At 52.2% G+C, this 20,127-nt stretch overlaps 2 protein-coding genes across 4 annotated transcripts; both read left to right on the top strand.

Annotated features, from left to right (window-relative positions):
- The first annotated feature begins 5,963 nt into the window (after positions 1-5,963).
- On the top strand, positions 5,964-10,173 carry LOC122918203 (protein S100-A15A-like). Of its 3 annotated transcripts, none has more exons than XM_044266357.1 (3): positions 5,964-6,013; positions 7,097-7,307; positions 9,308-10,173. In XM_044266357.1, the coding sequence occupies exons 2-3, from the start codon at positions 7,161-7,163 to the stop codon at positions 9,482-9,484; spliced, it is 324 nt and encodes a 107-aa protein (XP_044122292.1). In that variant the 5' UTR covers positions 5,964-6,013; positions 7,097-7,160; the 3' UTR covers positions 9,485-10,173. The 3 variants fall into 3 exon arrangements, with proteins under 3 accessions (XP_044122292.1, XP_044122291.1, XP_044122290.1); XM_044266356.1 differs by lacking the exon at positions 5,964-6,013 and adding an exon at positions 6,024-6,640; XM_044266355.1 differs by lacking the exon at positions 5,964-6,013 and adding an exon at positions 6,024-6,665.
- A 5,321-nt stretch (positions 10,174-15,494) lies between these two features.
- Positions 15,495-16,441, top strand: S100A8 (S100 calcium binding protein A8). Its single transcript, XM_044266155.1, has 3 exons — positions 15,495-15,516; positions 15,957-16,119; positions 16,254-16,441. Exons 2-3 carry the CDS (start codon positions 15,979-15,981, stop codon positions 16,380-16,382), a joined length of 270 nt encoding a protein of 89 aa, XP_044122090.1. The 5' UTR covers positions 15,495-15,516; positions 15,957-15,978; the 3' UTR covers positions 16,383-16,441.
- The last annotated feature ends 3,686 nt before the right edge of the window (positions 16,442-20,127 follow it).

Below are 20,127 nucleotides of genomic sequence, written 5' to 3'. Positions count from 1 at the left end.
ATTATATCTCAATAAAACTGTTGAAAAAGGAGAAGAGAAACAGGAGCCGTGGAGTCAGACAGTCTAGGTATTAATTGTGCCTCTGCACAGTTAATAGCTCTGTTGCCTGGAGAAGGTTCCTTATGTTGTTCACTCGCTCTTTGTCAGCGACCCTTACACAGGCGAGATGACCGGGTGGGTGTGAGGTCTGTGCTCCACACAGAGGAGGTGCTCGTGCAGTTATTCCTATATATTTAGGGATCTCCTCAGTTCCTACAGAAGCAGCCAGGCACTCTCTATAACCCGAAATTCTTCTAATTTTCCACACAGCAAAAAAAATTAAGTTACTCAGAAAATGCAATAACGTCACTCTCTCCCTTTCATGTCAAACATTCACCCAAGTGTTCTAAAGCATCTATTAACGCCTCTCGAGCACAGACCGTCACTGGTGGTTCCAGCTCCCAGTGAGGCCACTGACTACGATACCAGTTGGTTCCAATTGTAAAGAGAAAACGGGTCCATAAAATAGAAAGTAGATAAACACTGATGAGAACTGGCAAAAATCCCAAGTGGAGCCTCAATATTTAACCATCACAACCTGATTTATTATCTTTGTGTCAAAGTGGCCATATTTCTTTACTTTTTAAAATAATTGTTCGAAATCTACCCCCTACCCCAGCCTAATAGTCTCTTGAGGTCTTGGGTCTCAGGGCCAATTCTGAGTGAGTTGTTCTCTAACTAGAGATGAGTCCTTTGCTGTAGTGGCTTGTGGGTGCTGCAAGGTGTCGCTTTCAGGACTGGTCTTCACAAGTGGATGGCGGCGAAGCCTAGGACTGTGCCTTGGTGGCTGTGGGGATGTCTGTTTGGCACTGAGCCTGTGGTTCTTTTCTAAGCACACTGTCTAGGTATCTGCTTCCCCAGACTATAATCTTCTAGAAGATAGGGTGTTGTTCTTCTTTTAAGTTGAGAAATATTTGACAGTTAATAACTGTATATATTTAAGGTGCACAATTTGATGATTTGATATACATAATACATTGCGAAATAATGACCACAATTAAGCTAATTAACATATTAGTCACCTTATATAATTACATTTTGAATGTGGTGGGAACACTTACGATCTACTCCTTTAGCAAATTTCAAGTATACAATAAAATATTAATTATGGTCACTTGGTTTTACATAACATCTTCAGAATTTATTCATTTTGCACAACTGAAACTTTGTATCCCTTGACCAACATTTCCCCATTTCCCCTCCCACCAGCCCCTGGTAACCAATTATCTACGATTTCTGTGAGTTCAACTTCTTTAGATTCCCCGTACAGTGAGATCAGGCAGTATCTCTCTTTCTGTGTCTGCCTTATTTCACTTTGCACAATGTCCTTCAGGTTCACCCATGCTGAAAATGGCAGGATTTCCTTCTTTTTGGCTAATGACATTCCATTGTATATACATGCCATATTTTCTTTCTCTGTTCATACTTTAATGGACATTTAGGTTGTTTCCATTACCTCGGCTATTATTAAATAATGTTGAAATGAACATAGGAGTGATTATTTCTTGAGATCCTGATTTCATTTCTTTTGGGCGTATATCCAGAAGTGGGATTGCGGGATCATCAGGTGGTTCTATTTTAAATTTTCTGAGGAACCTCCATACTATTTTCCATAATATTTTACCAATTTATATTCCCACCAATGTTGGATTATATAAAAAAAAACTTTGCTTTGTTATTGAGTTGTATGACTTCCTTACGTATTTTTTTTAAAGATTTTATTTATTTATTTGAGAGAGATTTATTTATTTTTTTTTAAGATTTTATTTTATTTATTTGAGAGAGAGAGACAGTGAGAGAGAGCATGAGCGAGGAGAAGGTCAGAGAGCGAAGCAGACTCCCCATGGAGCTGGGAGCCTGATGTGGGACTCGATCCCGGGACTCCAGGATCACACCCTGAGCCGAAGGCAGTCGTCCAACCAACTGCGCCACCCAGGCGTCCCTATTCATCGTAGTTTTGTAATGAATTGTGAAATTAGCAAGTATGATACCCCTAACGTTGTTCTTTTTGCCCACAATTGCTTTGGTTATTCTGAGTCTTTTGTGGGTCCATATGAATTTTAGGATTGTTTTCTATTTCCATAAGAAATGCCATTGGGATTTTTATAAGGATTGCATTGAATCTGTAGATAACTCTGGGCAGTATGGACACTTTAACAATATTAATTCTTCCAATCTATGGACATAGGATATTTTCCTATTTGTCTATGTCTTTTTAAATTCTCTTCATCAGTATTTTCATGTGAAGTTCTTTCAACATTTTGAGTAAGTTATTTCCTATGCATTTTGTTCTTTCTCTTGTTATTGTGAATGAGATTGTTTTTCTTTTTTTTTTTAAAAGATTTTTTTTTATTTATTTGCCATAGAGAGAGAGAGAGAGAGAGAGTGCACACAAGCAGGCAGAGGCAGAGAGAGAAGCAGGCTCCCTGCTGAGCAAGTAGCCTGATGCGGGACTTGATCCCTCATCACCTGAGCTGAAGGCAGCGGCTTAACCAACTGAGCTACCCAGGCGTCCCAATGAGATTGCTTTTTAAATTTTTTTTTTTTTTGGGGCACCTGGGTGGCTCAGTGGGTTAAGCTGCTGCCTTCGGCTCAGGTCATGATCTCAGGGTCCTGGGATCGAGTCCCGCATCGGGCTCTCTGCTCACCGGGGAGCCTGCTTCCTCCTCTCTCTCTCTCTGCCTGCCTCTCTGCCTGCTTGTAATCTCTCTGTGTCAAATAAATAAATAAAATCTTTAAAAAATTTTTTCTTTTTTGGATAGTTTGTTGTTTGTGTAAAATACATTGATTTTTGTATGTTTATTCTGTATCCCACAACCTTATTGAATTTGTTTATTATTTATAACAGGTTCATGATTGTTTAGTTTTTAGAGTTTTCTATGTATGATCATGTCATCTGCAAATAGAGATAATTTTATTTCTTCTTCTTCTATATGGATGCCTTTATTTCTTTTTCTTGTCTAATTTCTGTACCAGGACTTTCAGTATCATGTTTAAAAGAGATGGCAAGGGGCGCCTGGGTGGCTCAGTGGGTTAAAGCCTCTGCCTTCGGCTCAGGTCATGATCCCAGGGTCGATCCAGGGTTCAGGGATCAAGCCCTACGTCAGGTCAGGCTCTCCACTCAGAAAGGAGCCTGTTTCCCTTCCTCTCTCTCTGCCTGCCTCTCTGCCTACTTGTGATCTCTGTCAAATAAATAAAATCTTTAAAAAAAAAAAAAAGAGGTGGCAAGAGTGATGTCTTTGTCTTGTGCTAGATCCTGGAAGGACACGTTTAGTTTGTTTCCACCTTTGATTATGAAGTTACCTGTAAGTTTTTCATATGTGGTGTTAAGATCCTTCTGTACCTATTTTGTTGAGTTTTAATTGTGAAAGGATGTTAAACTTTGTCAACTGCCTCTTCTGCATCTACTCAGATAATTATGTATTATTTTTCATTATGTTGACATGCTATAACTTCGCTTTACATATGCTGAATCCTGAACTATCCTTGAATTGCTGGGATAAACCCCACTTAGTCATGGAGCATGATCCTTTTAATGTGCTGTTGAGTTCAGTTTGCTAGGATTTTATTAAGAATTTTTGCATGTATGTTCATCAAGGATGTTGGCCTGTAGTTCTTTCTTTGTAGTGTCTTTTTTTTAAAAAAGATTTTATCTACTTACTTGAGAGAGAGAGAGAGACAGAGTGAGAGAGAAAGCATGAGAAGGGAGGTCAGAGGGAGAAGCAGACTCTCCATGGAGCAGGGAGCCTGATGCAGGACTTGATCAGACTCCAGGATCATGACCTGAGCTGAAGGCAGTAGCTTAACCAACTGAGCCATCCAGCTGCCCTCTTTGTAGTGTCTGTGCCTAGTTTTGGTATGTGGTGATGTTGGCCTCATTAAATGAGTTTGGAAGTGTTCCTTCTGTTTTTTTTGGAAGAGTTTAAGAAGCAATGGCATTAATTCTTCTTTCAATGTTTGGTATCACTCACCCATAAAGCCAGAGGTCCTGGTTTTTCCTCTCTTGCTTTCTAGACAAAACAGGGAGCTCATCACTAGACTTACAAGAAATGCTCAAGATCGTTCTTAAAATTGAAATGAAAACTCACTAAACAGCAATGTGCAAGCACAGGAAAGCATGTCTCACAGGTAAAGGTAAATATATGGACATATACAGGTTAATATATATGTAAAGGCACCTATTGACTTTTATATTAGGGTGGGGAAATTTGCTGGGGTATGCCTGTTCTTTACCCCCACAGAAGGAGGTCATGGTTAAGAGGGTCTCTCATGGGTCTGCATATGGCAGTAGTAGACAGCAGGGGCACCTGTGTGTGGGGCCGCTATGGAGCTGGGCATTCAGGGGCTTGCATTTGGGAGGTGGGTGGTGGCTCTGGTCTGGGGTTGGGGTTCAGGGCACACCAGGGGCAGCGCTGGCTGGGGAAGGGGATGTAAGTCCATTTCTATCCCCTTCTCTCCAGCACCTAACACACATGGCAAAATTCTCTCTTTTTTTTTTAAAGATTTTATTTATTTATTTGACAGAGAGATCACAAGCAGACGGAGAGGCTGGCAGAGAGAGAGATAGAGGGAAGCAGGCTCCCTGCTGAGCAGAGAGCCGGACGCAGGACTAGATCCCAGGACCCCGAGATCACGACCCGAGCGGAAGGCAGCGGCTTAACCCACTGAGCCACCCAGGCGCCCCCACACATGGCAAAATTCTTAAGAAATATCAATATTAAGGAAGAGTTGGTTGAAATGTATAAATTTAAACTAATTTAAATGTCTACAGATAATGGATTAATCAAACATATTTTGATACATGCAAACAAGTAATCACTTGGCATTCCTTAGAAATCAGGCCAAGCTTGATTAGGTGGGTGGAAGACGCCCACAGTCTAGCATTAGGTGAAAAGGGTGGTTATAGCAGAGTTGAGGAAGGAGGTCATCACTGTGCATTGGGGGGGTGTAGGGTCTCGTTTTGTCCTGGTTGAGGAAACGTCAGGGTGAAGCGGGGAGCAGTACGACCCCCTCCCCCAAACAACCTATGGGTGAGAAATGGAGTTCCTTCTGAGTGACAGCCGGATCACTACCCCGTGATGGTCCGAGGAGGTCTTGGTATGCCGAATCTGTTACTTAGGTGGTTTCAAGGTTTTTGTTTCTTGGCTACCGAAAATGCAGTGGTGAACATTTTACTCCTTTTTTTTAAAAAAAAGATTTGATTTATTTATTTGAGAGAGCGAGAGCGACAGGAGAGGGGAGAAGGTCAGAGGGAGAAGCAAACTCCCCGCAGAGCTGGGAGCCCGATGCGGGACTCGATTGCGGGACTCCGGGATCACGCCCTGAGCCGAAGGCGGTGGTGCAACCAGCTGAGCCCCCCAGGCGCCCCTATTGCCTTTTAATAAACTCCCAGGACAGTTACGGCTAAATTGAAGGTGTTCGATGAAAATATCTGGGACTGCGGCGCCTGGGTGGCGAAGCCTCTGCCTTCGGCTCAGGTCACGACGCCGGGGTCCTGGATCGAGCCCCGCCTCGGGCTCCGGCCCCGCCTCGGGCTCCGCGCTCAGCCGAGGGCCTGGTCCCCCGCTCTCTGCCGCCTGTCTGTCCTCTCTGTCCCCCCGCCCGGTAAACAGGCGGACTCCGGGACCGCAGGCAGGCCCCGCCCAGTCACTTCCCGTTTTGCAAACGAGGCTCCACTCTGGGAGCGGAGACGCGCGCGGCCGGCGTCGGGCGGAGGAGGGCGCCCCCTGCGGGCTGGAGGACCAAGTCGCTCCCGCCGACCTCCTGCCTCAGGCCGCCCGCGCGCCGTCCCCTGCCCTCTGGCGCCCCCTTCCGGGAGACGCCCGGCGGGAGGGTCACTTCCGCCCGGCGGGCGGCGGTTTTCCCGCCGCGAGGCCGGTCCCGCCCCTTCTCCCCCGCCTCCCGCCGCCACCGCGGCCGCGGCACACCCCCTCCGAGCTCCCTGCCGTGCAGGGGTGACGCGCGGCCCCCACAGGTCTGCGGCCTCCGCGCGCCTCCCCCTGCCGGGCGCGCTTCCGTCGAGTCCCGCTCAGGCGCGTCTCCCTGAGGAGGTCGTCGTCGGCTCGTCTCCGGGCTGGAGCGGTTCCTTCGCGGGCGCCCTGGTCCCGCCTCCGGGCTGGTGGCGCTCGCGGGGCATCGTGCCGCGGGCGACGCCGTCCGCTCCGGACGCTCGGCCCGCGAGCTGGCCCCACGCCGTCCCCCCGGCCCCGGACGAGGCCCCCGCGCCCTGCGGGGCTCCGGAAGTGGCTGCGGGACGGCCGGGCGCGGCCGCTGAGGGAGGGCGCGGGAGGCCCGCCGCGTGCGTCCGGCCCCGGAGCCGGGGGCACCCGCTGGGCGGTGGGCGTGGCCAGCTTCGGGTCGGGCTCGGAGGGAAGGCGGGTCCCCGGAGCGGGTCGCGGACCCGCAGGGAGCAGGGGTCCTGTGACGTCATCTCAGGAATGCGGTCGGGGCTGCCGGAGGACCGGGCGGGTCGGGACGCGGGCGGCCGCAGTTAGAAGCGCCCGCGAGGGGCAGGAGGAGCACCTGCCGGCTGGGCCCGCGCTTGCCGCCGCCGCTCGGCTGGGAGCACCGCAGGCCCTGGATCCCCGCGCCCTCAGCCCGGGTCAGCACTTCTGAGCGCGCGGGAGGTGGGGCCGGTCCCAGGAAGCGGGGGTGGGCGGCCGGCCTGTTCGGGGAACGCGTGCCCGGCATGGGTGTCCCAGTAGGGTCACTGTGGTCCTCCAGCGGGTTTGAATCGGGCTCCGGGCGGGTCACACCTGAGGTCGCCGTGGGGGACTCCATTTGTGTCTTGCACCACGGAGTCCGCCGCCTTCTCCTTGATTTCTGGTGACCGTTCCGTGGAGAGGAGGGTCTAGGGGCCGAGAGCACGGCCCGCGGTCTCCGGGGAGGGGCAGGGCCCTGTCCGCGCGCTTGCAGGGTTTGCAGGGGGGCGGAGGGAGTGCCGGGAGGGCAGCTGGGGCGCGGTGCGGGAAGGCGGGCAGAGCGAGAGGGAGCACCATCTTCCCTGGGCGGGCCTGGCCAAGGCGCTGCCCTCCCCCAGCTGCACCTCTGTCCCCAGGGCTCCAGGGATACGTCTCTCCTCCGGAGCCGCTCCCTGTCCCCGCCAGGGCCCGGCCACCGGGATGCACACGCCGGTGGAGGAATCCCTCTTGGGGATCATCGCCTGCTACCATCAGTACGCCGCTCGGGAGGGGGACGTGGAGACCCTGTCCTTGGAGGAGCTGAAGGCTCTGCTTATGGACAATGTACCCCACTTCATGGAGAGCCTGGTGGGTGGGGTCTGGGGTCAGGTGGGCATGAAGTGTAGGGGGGTGGTGGGGCTGGAAGCAGTGGTGAGGGCAGAGGTATGGGGAGCTGTCTCCCGGGAGAATTCCTCCTCAGGGGAGGAGCGGTGAGGGAGTTGGGAGGGCAGGGTCCCCGGCAGAGGGAGGTGGACGTGGCCCAGCTTTATTTCTCCTCCTCCCTCTGCGAGATCCCTGCCGGCCCCATGCAGCCGGGCGCGGTCGGTCGGGTCGGTCCGTGAGACTTAGTGCCGACTCCAAGCTGCTGGTCCCTCTGCTCATCCAGTTTCCGGAGAGAATAGGTCCGAAGTGTCCCGTCTGGCCTCTGCCCCATGCGGTCAGCCATCCTGCCCCAAACCTGCCCTTTTAGCCCCAGGCCCCCTCTCCTGCGACTAGTACAAACCTCCCCGTCACCGTGCCTGGGTGAGGACAGTTTGGGCAGAAGCCAGGTAGGGGAGGAAAGGTAGTGTTTCCTTCTAGCTGCTGTCCGAAGGGCCAGCAGAGGCTCCCGGATCAGCCCAGGAGCTCGGAAACCTTGTCAGGCGGCACATCTCCCCGATCAGGCCCGGTATTATCAGGCGCCTGGGGGGCTGCAAGGCTGGCAGGGATGTCTGGTTTGCTGCCCTCTGCCCTCGGTGTCCTGCCTCAGAGGTCTCTGGACCGTCCTCTCCAGAGGACTTCAGGTCTGGGCCCTGACTGGAGGCCACCACCTTCCAGAAGGAGCACTGCCTCCTTGGCGTGTTCCCTTACCTACCTCTGGGAAACATCAGAGGAGGGTCTTGCCCTGGGTGTATTGGAGTGTCGTTGTGAGGGTCACAGAGGGGATTAGGGAAACTTTCTTTCCAGAGCCACCTACCTATACCGTGGGGCTGGGCAAGGATGGCCAGACCGTCTCACCTGGAGCTCACAGCCCTGCCCAGGGAACAGGGCCCTCAGGGACAGACAGAAGCACAGGGCACGGGGCAGACAGACAGCAGCCTGGGCCTGAGGTGGTGGGGGCGCTGAGCTGAGGGAGAGCCAGGGAGAGCCCGCCCATGCAGGAAGCCCCAGGGGCTCAGTTCAACCAGTTTAGCAGGGGAGATAAGCTTAGGTGAGTTAGATGGTGGTGGGCGGTGGGGGGGATAGGGCCCCCCTCCAGGCCCCCCCAGCAACAACTCCCTTCCCCAGAGGCTTCCAGAGGACTCCACTCTGGGTCCCCACACCCACCGGCCAAATACTGCCGGAACCAGCTCTGAGGCCCTGCCTGGGGCTCCTTCTCCCTGGGCTGCCTGCTGAACCCCGCCTTCCTTCCAGCTGTCCCTTCCATCCCAAGTGCTTTTGCTCCTCCCCTCTAGCATTCCTGACCCTCAGCCCTCCGGCCTGCCCGCTCTGGGACGTGCTGGCCAGCCCCAGGGCCCAGGACTACTTCTTCCCTCATGCAGCACTTTCCGCAGGCGACGCAGGCTCAGTGTCTTAAACAGTTCCTGGGCAGATGCCACAGTGTGCAGACATCTGATCCCCTCCTTGGTTTCCCTGCAATAGTCCTGGAGATGCCAGACATGAGGGGCAGGTGGGCCGTGCCCTGGGGAGCTCCCTGCGTGCAGGAGGGGGCACTGCCTTCCATCCTGAAGCCGCTAGGCCAGGCTATCGCTGCTGGGCAGCTCCAAGGGAGCTGGGAAGACAGGCTTAAGCAGCCACCAGTGGTGGTCGGGGGCGTCAGGAGGCCCGAGGCCACTCAGCACAGCGCAGCAATAGCCAAGCAGTGGGCCAGTGGTCCCCAGGCCCCATGGTACGCCCACATAGCCCTGCGTGGAGCCTGCAGAGGCCCCTGTCCCCTCTTCTCCTTGGAGTCTGATGCTGCCCCACATGCTTTCCTGGCCTCCGCCTGAGTGGGGTGGGGTGGGGTGTGGGGACGCTGGGCCCTGCAGGGCTGTGGAGGCACGGCCAATGGCTGTGGGGCGGGTGGGGGGCAGTGCCAGGCAGGCATTGACCTCCGTGCCCCTCCGCAGGGCCGGAAGGAGCCCTACTACCTCTCGGAGTTGTTCCGGGCTGCAGACAAGAACAAGGACAAGCAGATCTGCTTTGATGAGTTCCTGTTCGTCCTGGGCCGGCTGCTGACCGACTACCACCTGCTGTACCACCGGCGGCTGTGCGCCTGCTACTGTGCCCAGCACAGCCTGCACTAGATGGAGACGCGTGGACCTGCCCAGCCTGCACTAGATAGAGAGGCGGCAGCCCAGCCTGCACTAGATAGAGACACACTAGCCCAGACAGCACTAGGTAGAGACGCACTAGCCCAGCCTGCGCTAGATAGAGAGGCGCCAGCCCAGCCTGCACTAGATAGAGACGCACTAGCCCAGACAGCACTAGGTAGAGACGCACTAACCCAGACGGCACTAGGTAGAGACGCACTAGCCCAGTCTGCACTAGATAGAGACGTGCCAGCCCAGACAGCACTAGATAGAGACGCACTAGCCCAGCCTGCACTAGATAGAGACGCGCCAGCCCAGACGGCACTAGGTAGAGACGCACTAGCCCAGTCTGCACTAGATAGAGACGCACTAGCCCAGACAGCACTAGATAGAGACGTGCCAGCCCAGACAGCACTAGATAGAGAGGCGCCAGCCCAGTCTGCACTAGATAGAGATGTGCCAGCCCAGACGGCACTAGGTAGAGACGCACCCATCTGCCTAGCCTGCGCTGATAGAGATGCGCCCGCCTGCCTAGCCCGCAGGTGCTGCCCAGGAGTTGGAGCCAGAGCCACTGCAGAGCTTTGCCCCGCTTGTTGGCATGTGCCAGAACGGGCACTCCCCTGTGCACACGTGTGTGCAATGCACAGCTGTGAGGGAAGAGAATAAAGCCATCCCACAAACATGCTGGGAATTCCTTGGTCATAGTTCTGGGTATCTGCTGTGGGTCCAGAGAGGAGATCGGCTGCTCCCTTGGGGGTCATCGCCTCCAGCCCCTGTCTGAGGGGGGAGACACAGCTCCTGGCCTCCAGAGCTCCAGTCTGAGTCGGGGGGACTCTCTTCTCTTGGGGAACCGGCTCTCTGACAGCCCTCACCGGTACTGTTCTGACCTTTCATACACAATGGGACAGGAGTCAGGAGGGCAAAGGGGCACTGTACAAAGACCCTCTGGGAGGGTCTCCTTGCTCTGGAGGAGACCCAAGGAATCAGGGTAGGGTGGCTGCAAAGGAGGAGTGTAGTGGCCTGCGAAGGTGCCAGGCAGGACCGGAGGAGGATGTGGGTAATTGGCATGGGCTGGGTGGCGTCGGAGATCGTGAGGTGGGTTTTGAACATGCTGAGTCAGGGACAGGGACCAGGGCAAAGGGCAACACGCCAGCCTGTATTGTGAAGAGACAAGAGTGGAACCTAGGCTACTGTCAATCAGGGAAGTCTTCCCGGAGGAGAGAAGGGTTGGGTCTGGGTTTTACTAATAAAGGCTGATGTGGGCATTATTCCACTCGGGGCTATTATGACTCACCAAGTCCTCCTATGGTCTCTGACCCCTCCCAGCAGGGACCTGCCCCTGCCCATCTTTCTGTTTATTTTTCTCTCCCTGGGCATCCAGGGATCTGATGCAAAAATCTCTCTGGGTCAGTCTGCTCTGCCTTTAGGCCCTGGGCAGGTTTCTTCTCAGAGGGTGGTCTGGGAATCCCTGTGCTCAGAGTACTGTGACAGCAATGAGGAGTTTTCCAAGAATGATGGGCAGTCACCATTGCCCCTGTGCCAGATACGGGGGGGTGGGTGTCATTTACAGGACGTGGTTGGGTTCCCTCCCTCAGCTGGGTCTGTGTGCCACAGCAGGGCAGTGCTCTGTCGGCTGAACCGGGGCCATTGTTTCTGGCCAGTCAAGCTCTGAAGCACCGTGTTGCCCCACGGCTCCTGGGCCGGGCCTGCCACTGATCCCCTTTGCACACTTGTTGTCTGCCGACGCTCAGGACTCGGCTGGGCGCCAGCTGTCCCCCTCCCAACACTCCTGCACACTCCCTTGGGTCTGCACTTCCCCTCGGAGGTTCGTGTCCTGCTGTACCTGGGGGTTGGGCCCTGTGCTGCCTCCCATGGGCTCTGAGTCACCACCAGAGGTGCAGATGGCCGGGTGAGCCAGGCTGCCCACTTGCCCCAGGCCTAGGGAAAGAGCCTTCTGGCCTGTCTCACCGACTGCTGGGTTCCACAGACCTCTGCTTGCAAAGGGGTGGCTCAGCCTAGATCTGCCCTTTCCCGGGGTGGGGGCAGGGGTTTCTACACCCGCTCTAACCCTGTGTCCTCATTTCCTCAGCCTTGGGCACAGGGTTGGTTGGGTAATTGGGACACATACCCAGGACTGGACTCTTTCCTGTAGGTAGGAACAGGTTCCGTTCCCCCTGGGTTGCCCCATGTCCGTCGGTCTGATTACAGGCTCTACCTTTTCCCCTGAAGCGCTTACCCAATTCTTAATGCCATCTTCTGCAAGGTCACTCAGCTGGCCCCCTACTCTACCTGGTGGTCTGGGGGAGCTTCTCTGGGGCAACTTTCAGGGTCTTGCTGGTCAGCAAGTTCTACTGTTAAGCACATGATGCCGGGAGGAGGTCCTGGCTTCTGTCTGCCTTGGGTCTCTACCACTGGACCTGGGGTCTTGTGTTCTTGATTTCTGGATAAAGAAAACTGTCTCCACTGGGACTGTTCTCAGGGACTAACTTCTAGGGAGACATCTCTCTTTTTCTCTCTTTATAAAAAATATTTATTTGTCAGAGAGCGGGAGAGAGAGCACAAGCAGGGGGGAGCAGCAGAGGGAGAGGGAGAAGCAGGCTTCCCGCTGAGCAGGGGGCCCGATGCGGGGTTTGATCTCAAGATGCTGAGATCATGACCTGAGCTGAAAGCAGATGCTTCACTGACTGAATGAGCCAGGTGTCCCAAGGGAGGCATCTCTTGAAGGGTCAGGGGTCTGGGATGACATCATCTACATCAACCTCATCCTCACCCCCACAAGACAGGTCAGCATGAGCCCCAACCCAAGCTCATGAACTAATCCTAAGGAGAGCCTCAGAAAAGCCACTTTGTCGTGTCTCTCTGTGGGCCTCTGTTCCTCGTCTGTAAAATGGGCTGATGTAGGGACAGCACTTACAACAGTTCCTGGCACATGGTGGAAGCCCAGTGTTATTCTGCTATTACTTGTTCTAATTATTGCTTGTTGCTGCTGTTACTGTGTTTGCCAGGCACTGTGCTGGGTCCTGGGGAGACCGAAACGGGAGGTCCAATCTGGGTCCTTGAGGGCTCACAGTCCGGCTGGACAGTTGCCAGAGGACACGCCCACCCAGCGCTCACTGGCACTGCACTAACTCAAGTACTTGACACATTCTTTGTGGACACTTTTTATCCGAGTATAATACGTAAGATAAGTTCACAAACCATCAATTTTTTTTTTAAAGATTTTATTTGTTTATTTTATAGAGATTACAAGTAGGCAGAGAGGCAGGCTTTGGGGGGTGGGGAGGGAAGCAGACTCCCTGCTGAGCAGAGAGCCCCGATGTGGGGCTTGATCCCAGGACCCTGGGATCATGACTTGAGCCGAAGGCAGAGGCTTTAACCCACTGAGCCACCCAGGCGCCCCATCATCAATATTTTTCATCTGTTGTTAATCCTTACAATAACATATAAGGAGATTCCATTTATTTTTCAGGAGGAAGCATTTAAAAAATTAAAAACATTAAAAAAAAAGTACTATTTGTTTTTTTGTCAGAGAGAGAGAGAGAGAGCATAAGCAGGCAGAGTGGCAGCAGAGGCAGAGAGAGAAGCAGGCTCCCCACTGAGCAAGGAGCCTGATGGGGGGCTCGACCCCAGGACCCTGAGATCATGACCTGAGCTGAAGGCAGCGGCTTAACCCACTGAGCCACTCAGGCTTCCCAAAAAGTTTTAAATGTTTAATTGTGGCAAAATATGTATAATATAAGATTTACCACCTAAGTGTTCAGTTGTGTTAAGTACGTTCACGTTGTTGTGCAACCAATCTCCAGAGCACTTTCATCTTGCAACTGAAACCCTAGAGGCACTAAGTCTCCATTATCCCTCCTTCAGGCCCTAACACCCACCATTCTACCCTCTGTCTCTACGAATTTGCTACCCTAGGGATGTCATGTAAGTGGCATTAAAGCATACTTGTCTTTTTGTGATGGATCTTTCATGTAGCGTGATGGCCTCAAGGTTCATCTGTGTTGTAGCAGCAAGTGTCCGAGCTTCCTTCCTCTTTGAGGCCAATAACATTCCATTATGTGAATATGCCGCGTTTTGTTTATTCCTTCATCCTTGGATGGACACTCGGTTGGTTTCTCCATTTCAGCTGCTGTGAATCATGCTGCTGTGAACACGGATGTATGAATATCTCTTTGAGGCCCCCCTTTCAGTTATTGTGGATGTCGACCCAGAAGGGGAATGACCGGGTCATATAGTAATTCTGCTTCTTTTTGAGGAACCGCCATACTGTTTTCCACAGCAGTGGCACCATTTTACATTCCCACCAACAGCGTACAAGGGCCCCAATTTCTGCAACGCCCCCGCACTTGTCATTCTGTTTTTGTCAATAGCAGCTAATCGCATGAGTCTGAGGTGATATCTCATTGTGGTTTTGATTTTATTTCCTTAGTGATTAGAGATGTGGAGCATCTTTTCATGTACTTATTTGCAGGTCCTCTTTGGAGAAATGTCTATTCAAGTCCTTTTTCAATGGGGGTAATTTTGTGGTTGAGTCGTAGGTGTTCTTTATATGTTCTAGATATGAACCCATTATCAGATGTATGATTTATAAATATCTTCTCCCATTCTGTAGATTGTATTTTTTATCTCTTTTTAATGATTGTGGTAACTAAGGCACAGAGAGGGTAATTGGCCCAAAGTCACACAGCTATAAAGTTAATGATGCAATGAAGCCTTGAAGGGCTGTGGAAACAGGAGAGGGAAGCTAATCCCATCTGCTTCCTCCCAGGAGGCGATGATGGCACCGGGTAATTACCTGCTGAATGCAGGAAGGAAGAGAGGAGAGCTTTCTCGGCAGAGTCATGTTCTTGTTGGGTCATGTTCTGGCTCATGATGCTTGGTGCCCTGACACATGTGCACTGGGAAGCTCTGGGTGAACTGCCTCACCTTCCCGGGTGTCAGCCTCCCTGGCTGCAGATTGGGTGGGTTCTGTGCACTGCCTTCCTGATAGGCATGTTCTGAGGCTCTCTGTGCTTTGTAACGAAGAAAGATGCACCACAGACTTGAGCGCGGGAAGCCAGTCAATCTGAGTGGCATCTTGTTGGGGGACTTGTTCCTCCTGAAATCCTGGGGGAATTGGCCACCTCCTCTTCTTCCCTTGGACACAGAGTGCTTTTGACTTCTCCAAAGAACCCCTTCCCCCCAGCTGATCCCCACAGACTTGGGTTCCTCTTCAGCCCAGGCTTCTGGGGTCAGAGGCCCACAATCACCCCAGGGAGGGCTCAAGGGTCCCTGCCATGTTTATGCAGCAACTCAGTGCCTCCCGCATGCACAGGGACCCCAACCCAGCCTCAGTGTCCCGGGGTACCATGCACCCCCAGCTTCCAGAGCAGGAGAGCTGGGAAGGGGTGTGGGCGGCAGGAGAGCCTGATAGACTAGCACACATCCCATGGAATCCAACCACACAAACAAAAGCAATTGTAGAAACAGTCCAGCTTTCTCTACTAAAATCCAGCAGCTAGTACAAGTCTTCTTAACCTTTTAGGGGTCTTTGGACCCTTCCAGGAATCCGACGAAAGCTGTGCAGAAAAGTGCTTATTTATGCAAATACTCAAAATGATGCTTTCGGCTCCAGCTCCATTTCAGAGACGACAGCCTTCGGTGCACGGGTTCAGTAGCAGCAACAGTAAGGAGGTCTCAAGAGTGGGCATCCCGGCTGGCCAAGCCAGATGATGCCAGTGGCTCTCCAAAGGAGTCTTCCCCGTGGCCTCTTCCTGGTTTCTCCTGCTGGGCACTACTGCCTGGCAGATGCCTTCCTCTTTCCGCTTTTCCTGCTCCCCCTCCCGTCCCATCAGAAATTTTCGCTCTGTGCAGTGATTTCCCCATTCACCTGGTTGGGAAACCAGAGGCTGTGGCAACTTGGGAAGGGAGGGGCTCTCTCTGCGTGGCCCAGAGTCCTGGCAACGGGCCAAAGCCTGGCCTGCTATAAAAAGGAGTGGACACTGAGCCCTGCACATCTTCTGCCAACTCAGTTTCGGGGAGACCTGGTAAGTAAGACTGCTTCAGTCTGCCCCATGCTTTGGGGCTGGGCCCCCGCAGGGAGGGCCGGAGATGGAGCCGAGAAGGGGAGAGAAAGCTCAGGGAGGTCTGGAGCAAGACCCAGATCTCCTGGAGGATGTCAGTGAGACAGGGATAAAGACAGAGCCGGGTCCTCTGGCACTGTTGGTTGGTTGAGGATGCAGGGAGAGAAGGCAGGCACCGTGTGTGTGTGTGTGTGTGTGTGTGTGTGTGTGTACCCTCCCCCTCCCACACCCCTTCCCATCACAGGCACAGCCACCCGCTGGGTTTGGTTATTTGAATGGTGCAGGCCAGGACAAGGCCCTTACTTGGGGTACTTTGGAGAAGTCAGTCTCCCTTCAGTCTTCACTCTGCTGGGGGCAGAGGCACTGTCCCCATCTTGGGATTCCCAATGTGCTCCCTGTTCCAGGTGGGGCAGACTCTTGGGCACCATGTTGACAGAACTGGAGAGTGCCATGAACTGCCTCATTGACGTTTACCACAAGTACTCCCTGGAGAAGGGGAACTACCACGCCCTCTACAGGGATGACTTGAAGAAATTGTTAGAGACAGAGTGCCCTCGGTACCTGAAGGTGAGGAGGGGCTGGGTGTGGGCGGGGTCTCGAAGTCCCAGGCCCCTGGTCCCCAGGGCCACCCTGTGCAGACATCCCGGCCTAGGCTCTTCCGAGGTCTTCACACTCGGCTACTTTCTCCTTCATCTTGACAGAAAAAGGATGCGGATACCTGGTTCAAAGAGTTGGATATCAATAGTGATGGTGCAATTAACTTCGAGGAGTTCCTCATACTCGTGATAAAAGTGGGTGTGGCCAGCCACGAAGACATTCACCGGGAGTAGCAGAGCCCTGGGCCCTGGGGCTGTCCCTGCCAAATAATAAAGTCCTCCTTGATACCTCAGGCCTTGTTTGCTGTCTTGCCTTCTTTATCTTGCCAACTTTGTTTCCAGGGGGTGGAGGGAGGAAAGCCCGGAGAAAGGAAAACCTCCATTGTCCTTGCTCCAGCGGGCAAACTCGTCTGGTTTCCTCCCCACCTTCTCCTCAAACTAGTCCCTTCTCTTCCAGTCCCATCACATGGAGGCTCGGTTCTAGGACCTAAGGGTTTGAAAACACCCAGGACACTGTAGTTGATGATTTTCCTGCTTGTTCCCAAATGAGAGATATGGGAACAGAGTGGTGTAGGGAAAACTCACATTGCTTTCTTCCTTTCTTTCTTTTTTTTTTTTTTTTTTTTAAGATTTTATTTTTTTATTTTAGAGAGAGAGAGAAAGCACACAGTGGGATGGGCGGAGGGACGGGAGGAGAGTCTTAAGCACATTCCAGGTGCCGAGTGTGGAGCCCTACGTGGGGCTTGACCTCATGATTTTGAGACCATGACCTGAGCCAAAACCAAGAGTTAGATGCTTGACTGACTGAGTCACCTAGGTGCCCCTCACACTGGGCATTAAAGTTTAGTTTAGAGCAAAATGTCTTATATGTGACTCTCGGGAAGTTAGGGAGATAACTAAGTAGATGTGCAAGTGTGAGGGAGAGAGATGAATTCTGTGTGTGGTGAGCCATAGGTGGGTGTCCAGAGTCCAGCATTAAGTAACCCTAACAGCCCCCCAGGTCCCACACTTGTAATTTCTCCTCTGAGATTTTGGAAGCTTTCTATCTCGTTCTGGTTTCAACCACCCAATGTGATGAAATAAGAAAGGCATAGGCATAGGCAAATGACTGAAGTCACAGAAGAGGGCCCTGAAATTCTACCCTGGGTGGTGAACCCTCTGCTTATCCATGATCACCCCTGATCTTCACTCTGGTAGAGTGGGAAGGCCAGTGATGAAAGGGGCACCTCTCACCAGTATCCACCCCCAAGCTGAGTTTCCAGGCTATGCCTTGGGAAATTTTCTGTTATGCCCACTTAGGTGATGCGGCAGAGGGGCTAGTGATGGAGATGGGGCTCGGGAGCTGTCACCAGAATCTGTAAACCAGAGTTCTTAACTTGGTCTGTTGTGCATCTCTGAAACGGAGCAGGAGCTGGAAGTGGATCCCTGTGCATGCGGAGGCACTGAGTTGCTGCGTAAACATGGCAGGGACCCTTGAGCCCTCCCTGGGGTGATTCTCTGATCCCAGAAGCCTGAGATCAGCTGTGGGGAAGGGGTTCTTTGGAGAAGTCAGAAGTACTCTGTGCCCAACAGGAGAAGAGGAGGTGGCCAATTCCCCCAGGATTTCAGGGGGAACAAGTACCCCCTCCCCCAACAAGATGTCACTCAGATTGACTGGCTTCCAGTGGTCAAGATTACTCACTGTAGATCATTGGGCTTTTTGTTTGTAGTAGACTTTAATCACATAACAGTGCAATCAAGTAGGAAAAGATGATGGCTTAAACCCTTATCCATCAACCAAAGCTTTAGTTACTAGTCAGTTTTTTTAAAAAAGATTTTATTTATTTTATTTGACAGACAGAGATCACAAGTAGGCAGAGAGGCAGGCAGAGAGAGAGAGGAGGAAGCAGTCTCCCTGCTGAGCAGAGAGCCCAATGCAGGACTCGATCCCAGGACCCTGGGACCAGGACCTGAGCTGAAGGCAGAGGCTTTAACCCACTGAGCCACCCAGGCACCCCACTAGTCAGTTTTAATATCAGCTAACATATTGGAGAAATTTGTTGGCAGCCAGCAAATATTTAAGATTGGGGCCTAAGGAGCCCTTGTTTACTGTTGTTGGTGGGACTGCAAAGTGGTGCAGCCACTGTGGAAAACAGTATGGAGGTTCCTCTAAAATAAAAAAAATACTTTATGATCCAGTAATTCCACTACTGAGTAGTTATTCAAAGACAACTGAAACACTAATTCAGAAAGATAATGCACCCCTGTGTTTACTACACCATTATTTAAAATGGCCAAGAAATGGGAGCAGCCCAAGGGTCCACTGCTAGATGAATAGGTACAGAAGACGTGGTCTATATATACAACGGATGACTACTCAGCCATGAAGTCAATGTGATCATGACGTTTGCAACAACGGGTATTATGCTGAGTGACATAAGTCAGACATAGACAAATACCATCCGATTTCATCTAAAAACAAAACAAATGGACAAACAAACAAAAAGCAGAAATAGACTCATAAATACAAAGGGTGAACTGATGGCTGCCAGAGAGGAACAGGGTTGGGGGGTGGACAAAATGGGTAAATGGGAGTGGGAGAAACAGGCTTCTAGTTACGGAATGAAGAAGTTATCAGAATAAAAGTCACAGCAGAGGGAACATAGTAATGGTACTGGAATAGCAGCATATGGTGACAACTGGTAGCCTCACTTCTTTTTTCTTTTAAGAGATTTTATTTATTTATTTGGGAGAGTGAGTGAGTGTGAGAACGAGCAAACATAAGCAGGGTGAGGGTCAGGGAGAGCAGGTTCTCTACCGAGCCGGGAGCCCGATGCAGGCTTGATTCCGGGACTCCAGGATCATGACCTGAGCCGAAGGCAGATGCTTAGTGACTTGAGCCTGAGGAGCCTGAGGCAGCCACACTTCTGAGCACAACATAACATGTTGAATCTCCATGTACATGTGAAACTTACGTAACATTGTGTGTCATAATTTAAAAAACTAAGAGATTGGGACCTAGAATGGGATGGGGGAATCTACCGTCAAACATGGAGATGGGCTTAGGCTGGGCAAGTGGAAAGCTCAGGGACCAGATTGCTGCCTTCTCAGTTTTCCTGAAGGACAGCTTTATCCACCCCCAAAGCAAGTGCTCCCATTTGTTGGGAGTGTGAACACACTGTCTGCATTGCAGAAACGGATATAATGCTGGTTCTCAGGGGTACTTTAAAGGTGAGCTGTTGGCCCAAATGTGGTCCAGGCAGAAGAGGATGAGAAAGGTTTACAGATTCCACAAGCCATACCCAGGCCTCACTCAGCATTTAGGAAAGGTCATGGGAGAGTGCTCCAAAGGGGAGAGCAATCCAGTTTTTCTCTCAGTTATCCAGTGATGGTGGTGGTGTGCATGTGTGTGTCTGAGTCAGGGTGGAGTTGTGTATCCCAGTGCCTTTGATTCTCCTTGAAAATGCCCTTTTGGGCTTGCCATTAGTGGGTCCTTTGGGCAGAGATTTACCATTATTAATTGTTTGTCTCTATTGGAAAACCCAATGAGTCTACTTTCTCTGAGCCTGCTTGGAGACACCATGGAGAAGGTGGCCCAGGGTGCCCTCTGGAGTTTCACCATAAATGATGGTCCACTGGTCGTGAAGAAGTGCATTGACACAGGGTGTCAGCAGTCGATACCCAAACTCATGGCTGGGCAAGGGAGGTGGCTTAGCTGGCACTGGCAGCCTGGAGAAAGAGTAGGGATGAGGGAGGTAGCCCTTGGAAGCTTGTAACTTATAAACAGACTGTGCCCATTACAGGAACCACTGGGCAGAGTCAGACAGGTCTTGTAGCCCAGAGCAAGGTGATTTGGTTTCCTGTTTCCCCAGCTACAAAAGAAGAACAAGGCAGGGGGAGTTGAGAAATAAGTTGTTCAGCAGGAAACCTCATGCAACGGTTGAGTCCACCAGGAGAACTTGGCTCACCAATTGAGGCAGATCCGGCCGCTGAGATTTCC

The sequence above is a fragment of the Neovison vison genome, chromosome 10 (assembly GCF_020171115.1).
Source record: "Neovison vison isolate M4711 chromosome 10, ASM_NN_V1, whole genome shotgun sequence".
Lineage (NCBI taxonomy): Eukaryota > Metazoa > Chordata > Mammalia > Carnivora > Mustelidae > Neogale > Neogale vison.
This window is presented reverse-complemented; position numbering and strand designations above follow the sequence as displayed.

What these genes read in the sequence shown, in the direction of transcription:
- LOC122918203 (XM_044266357.1), top strand. Translation starts at nt 7,161, where the DNA reads ATGCACACGCCGGTGGAGGAATCCCTCTTGGGGATCATCGCCTGCTAC. An exon ending in CCCACTTCATGGAGAGCCTG is followed by an intron (nt 7,308 to 9,307) that starts GTGGGTGGGGTC and finishes GCCCCTCCGCAG; the next exon opens with GGCCGGAAGGAGCCCTACTA.
- S100A8 (XM_044266155.1), top strand. Translation starts at nt 15,979, where the DNA reads ATGTTGACAGAACTGGAGAGTGCCATGAACTGCCTCATTGACGTTTAC. An exon ending in AGTGCCCTCGGTACCTGAAG is followed by an intron (nt 16,120 to 16,253) that starts GTGAGGAGGGGC and finishes TCATCTTGACAG; the next exon opens with AAAAAGGATGCGGATACCTG.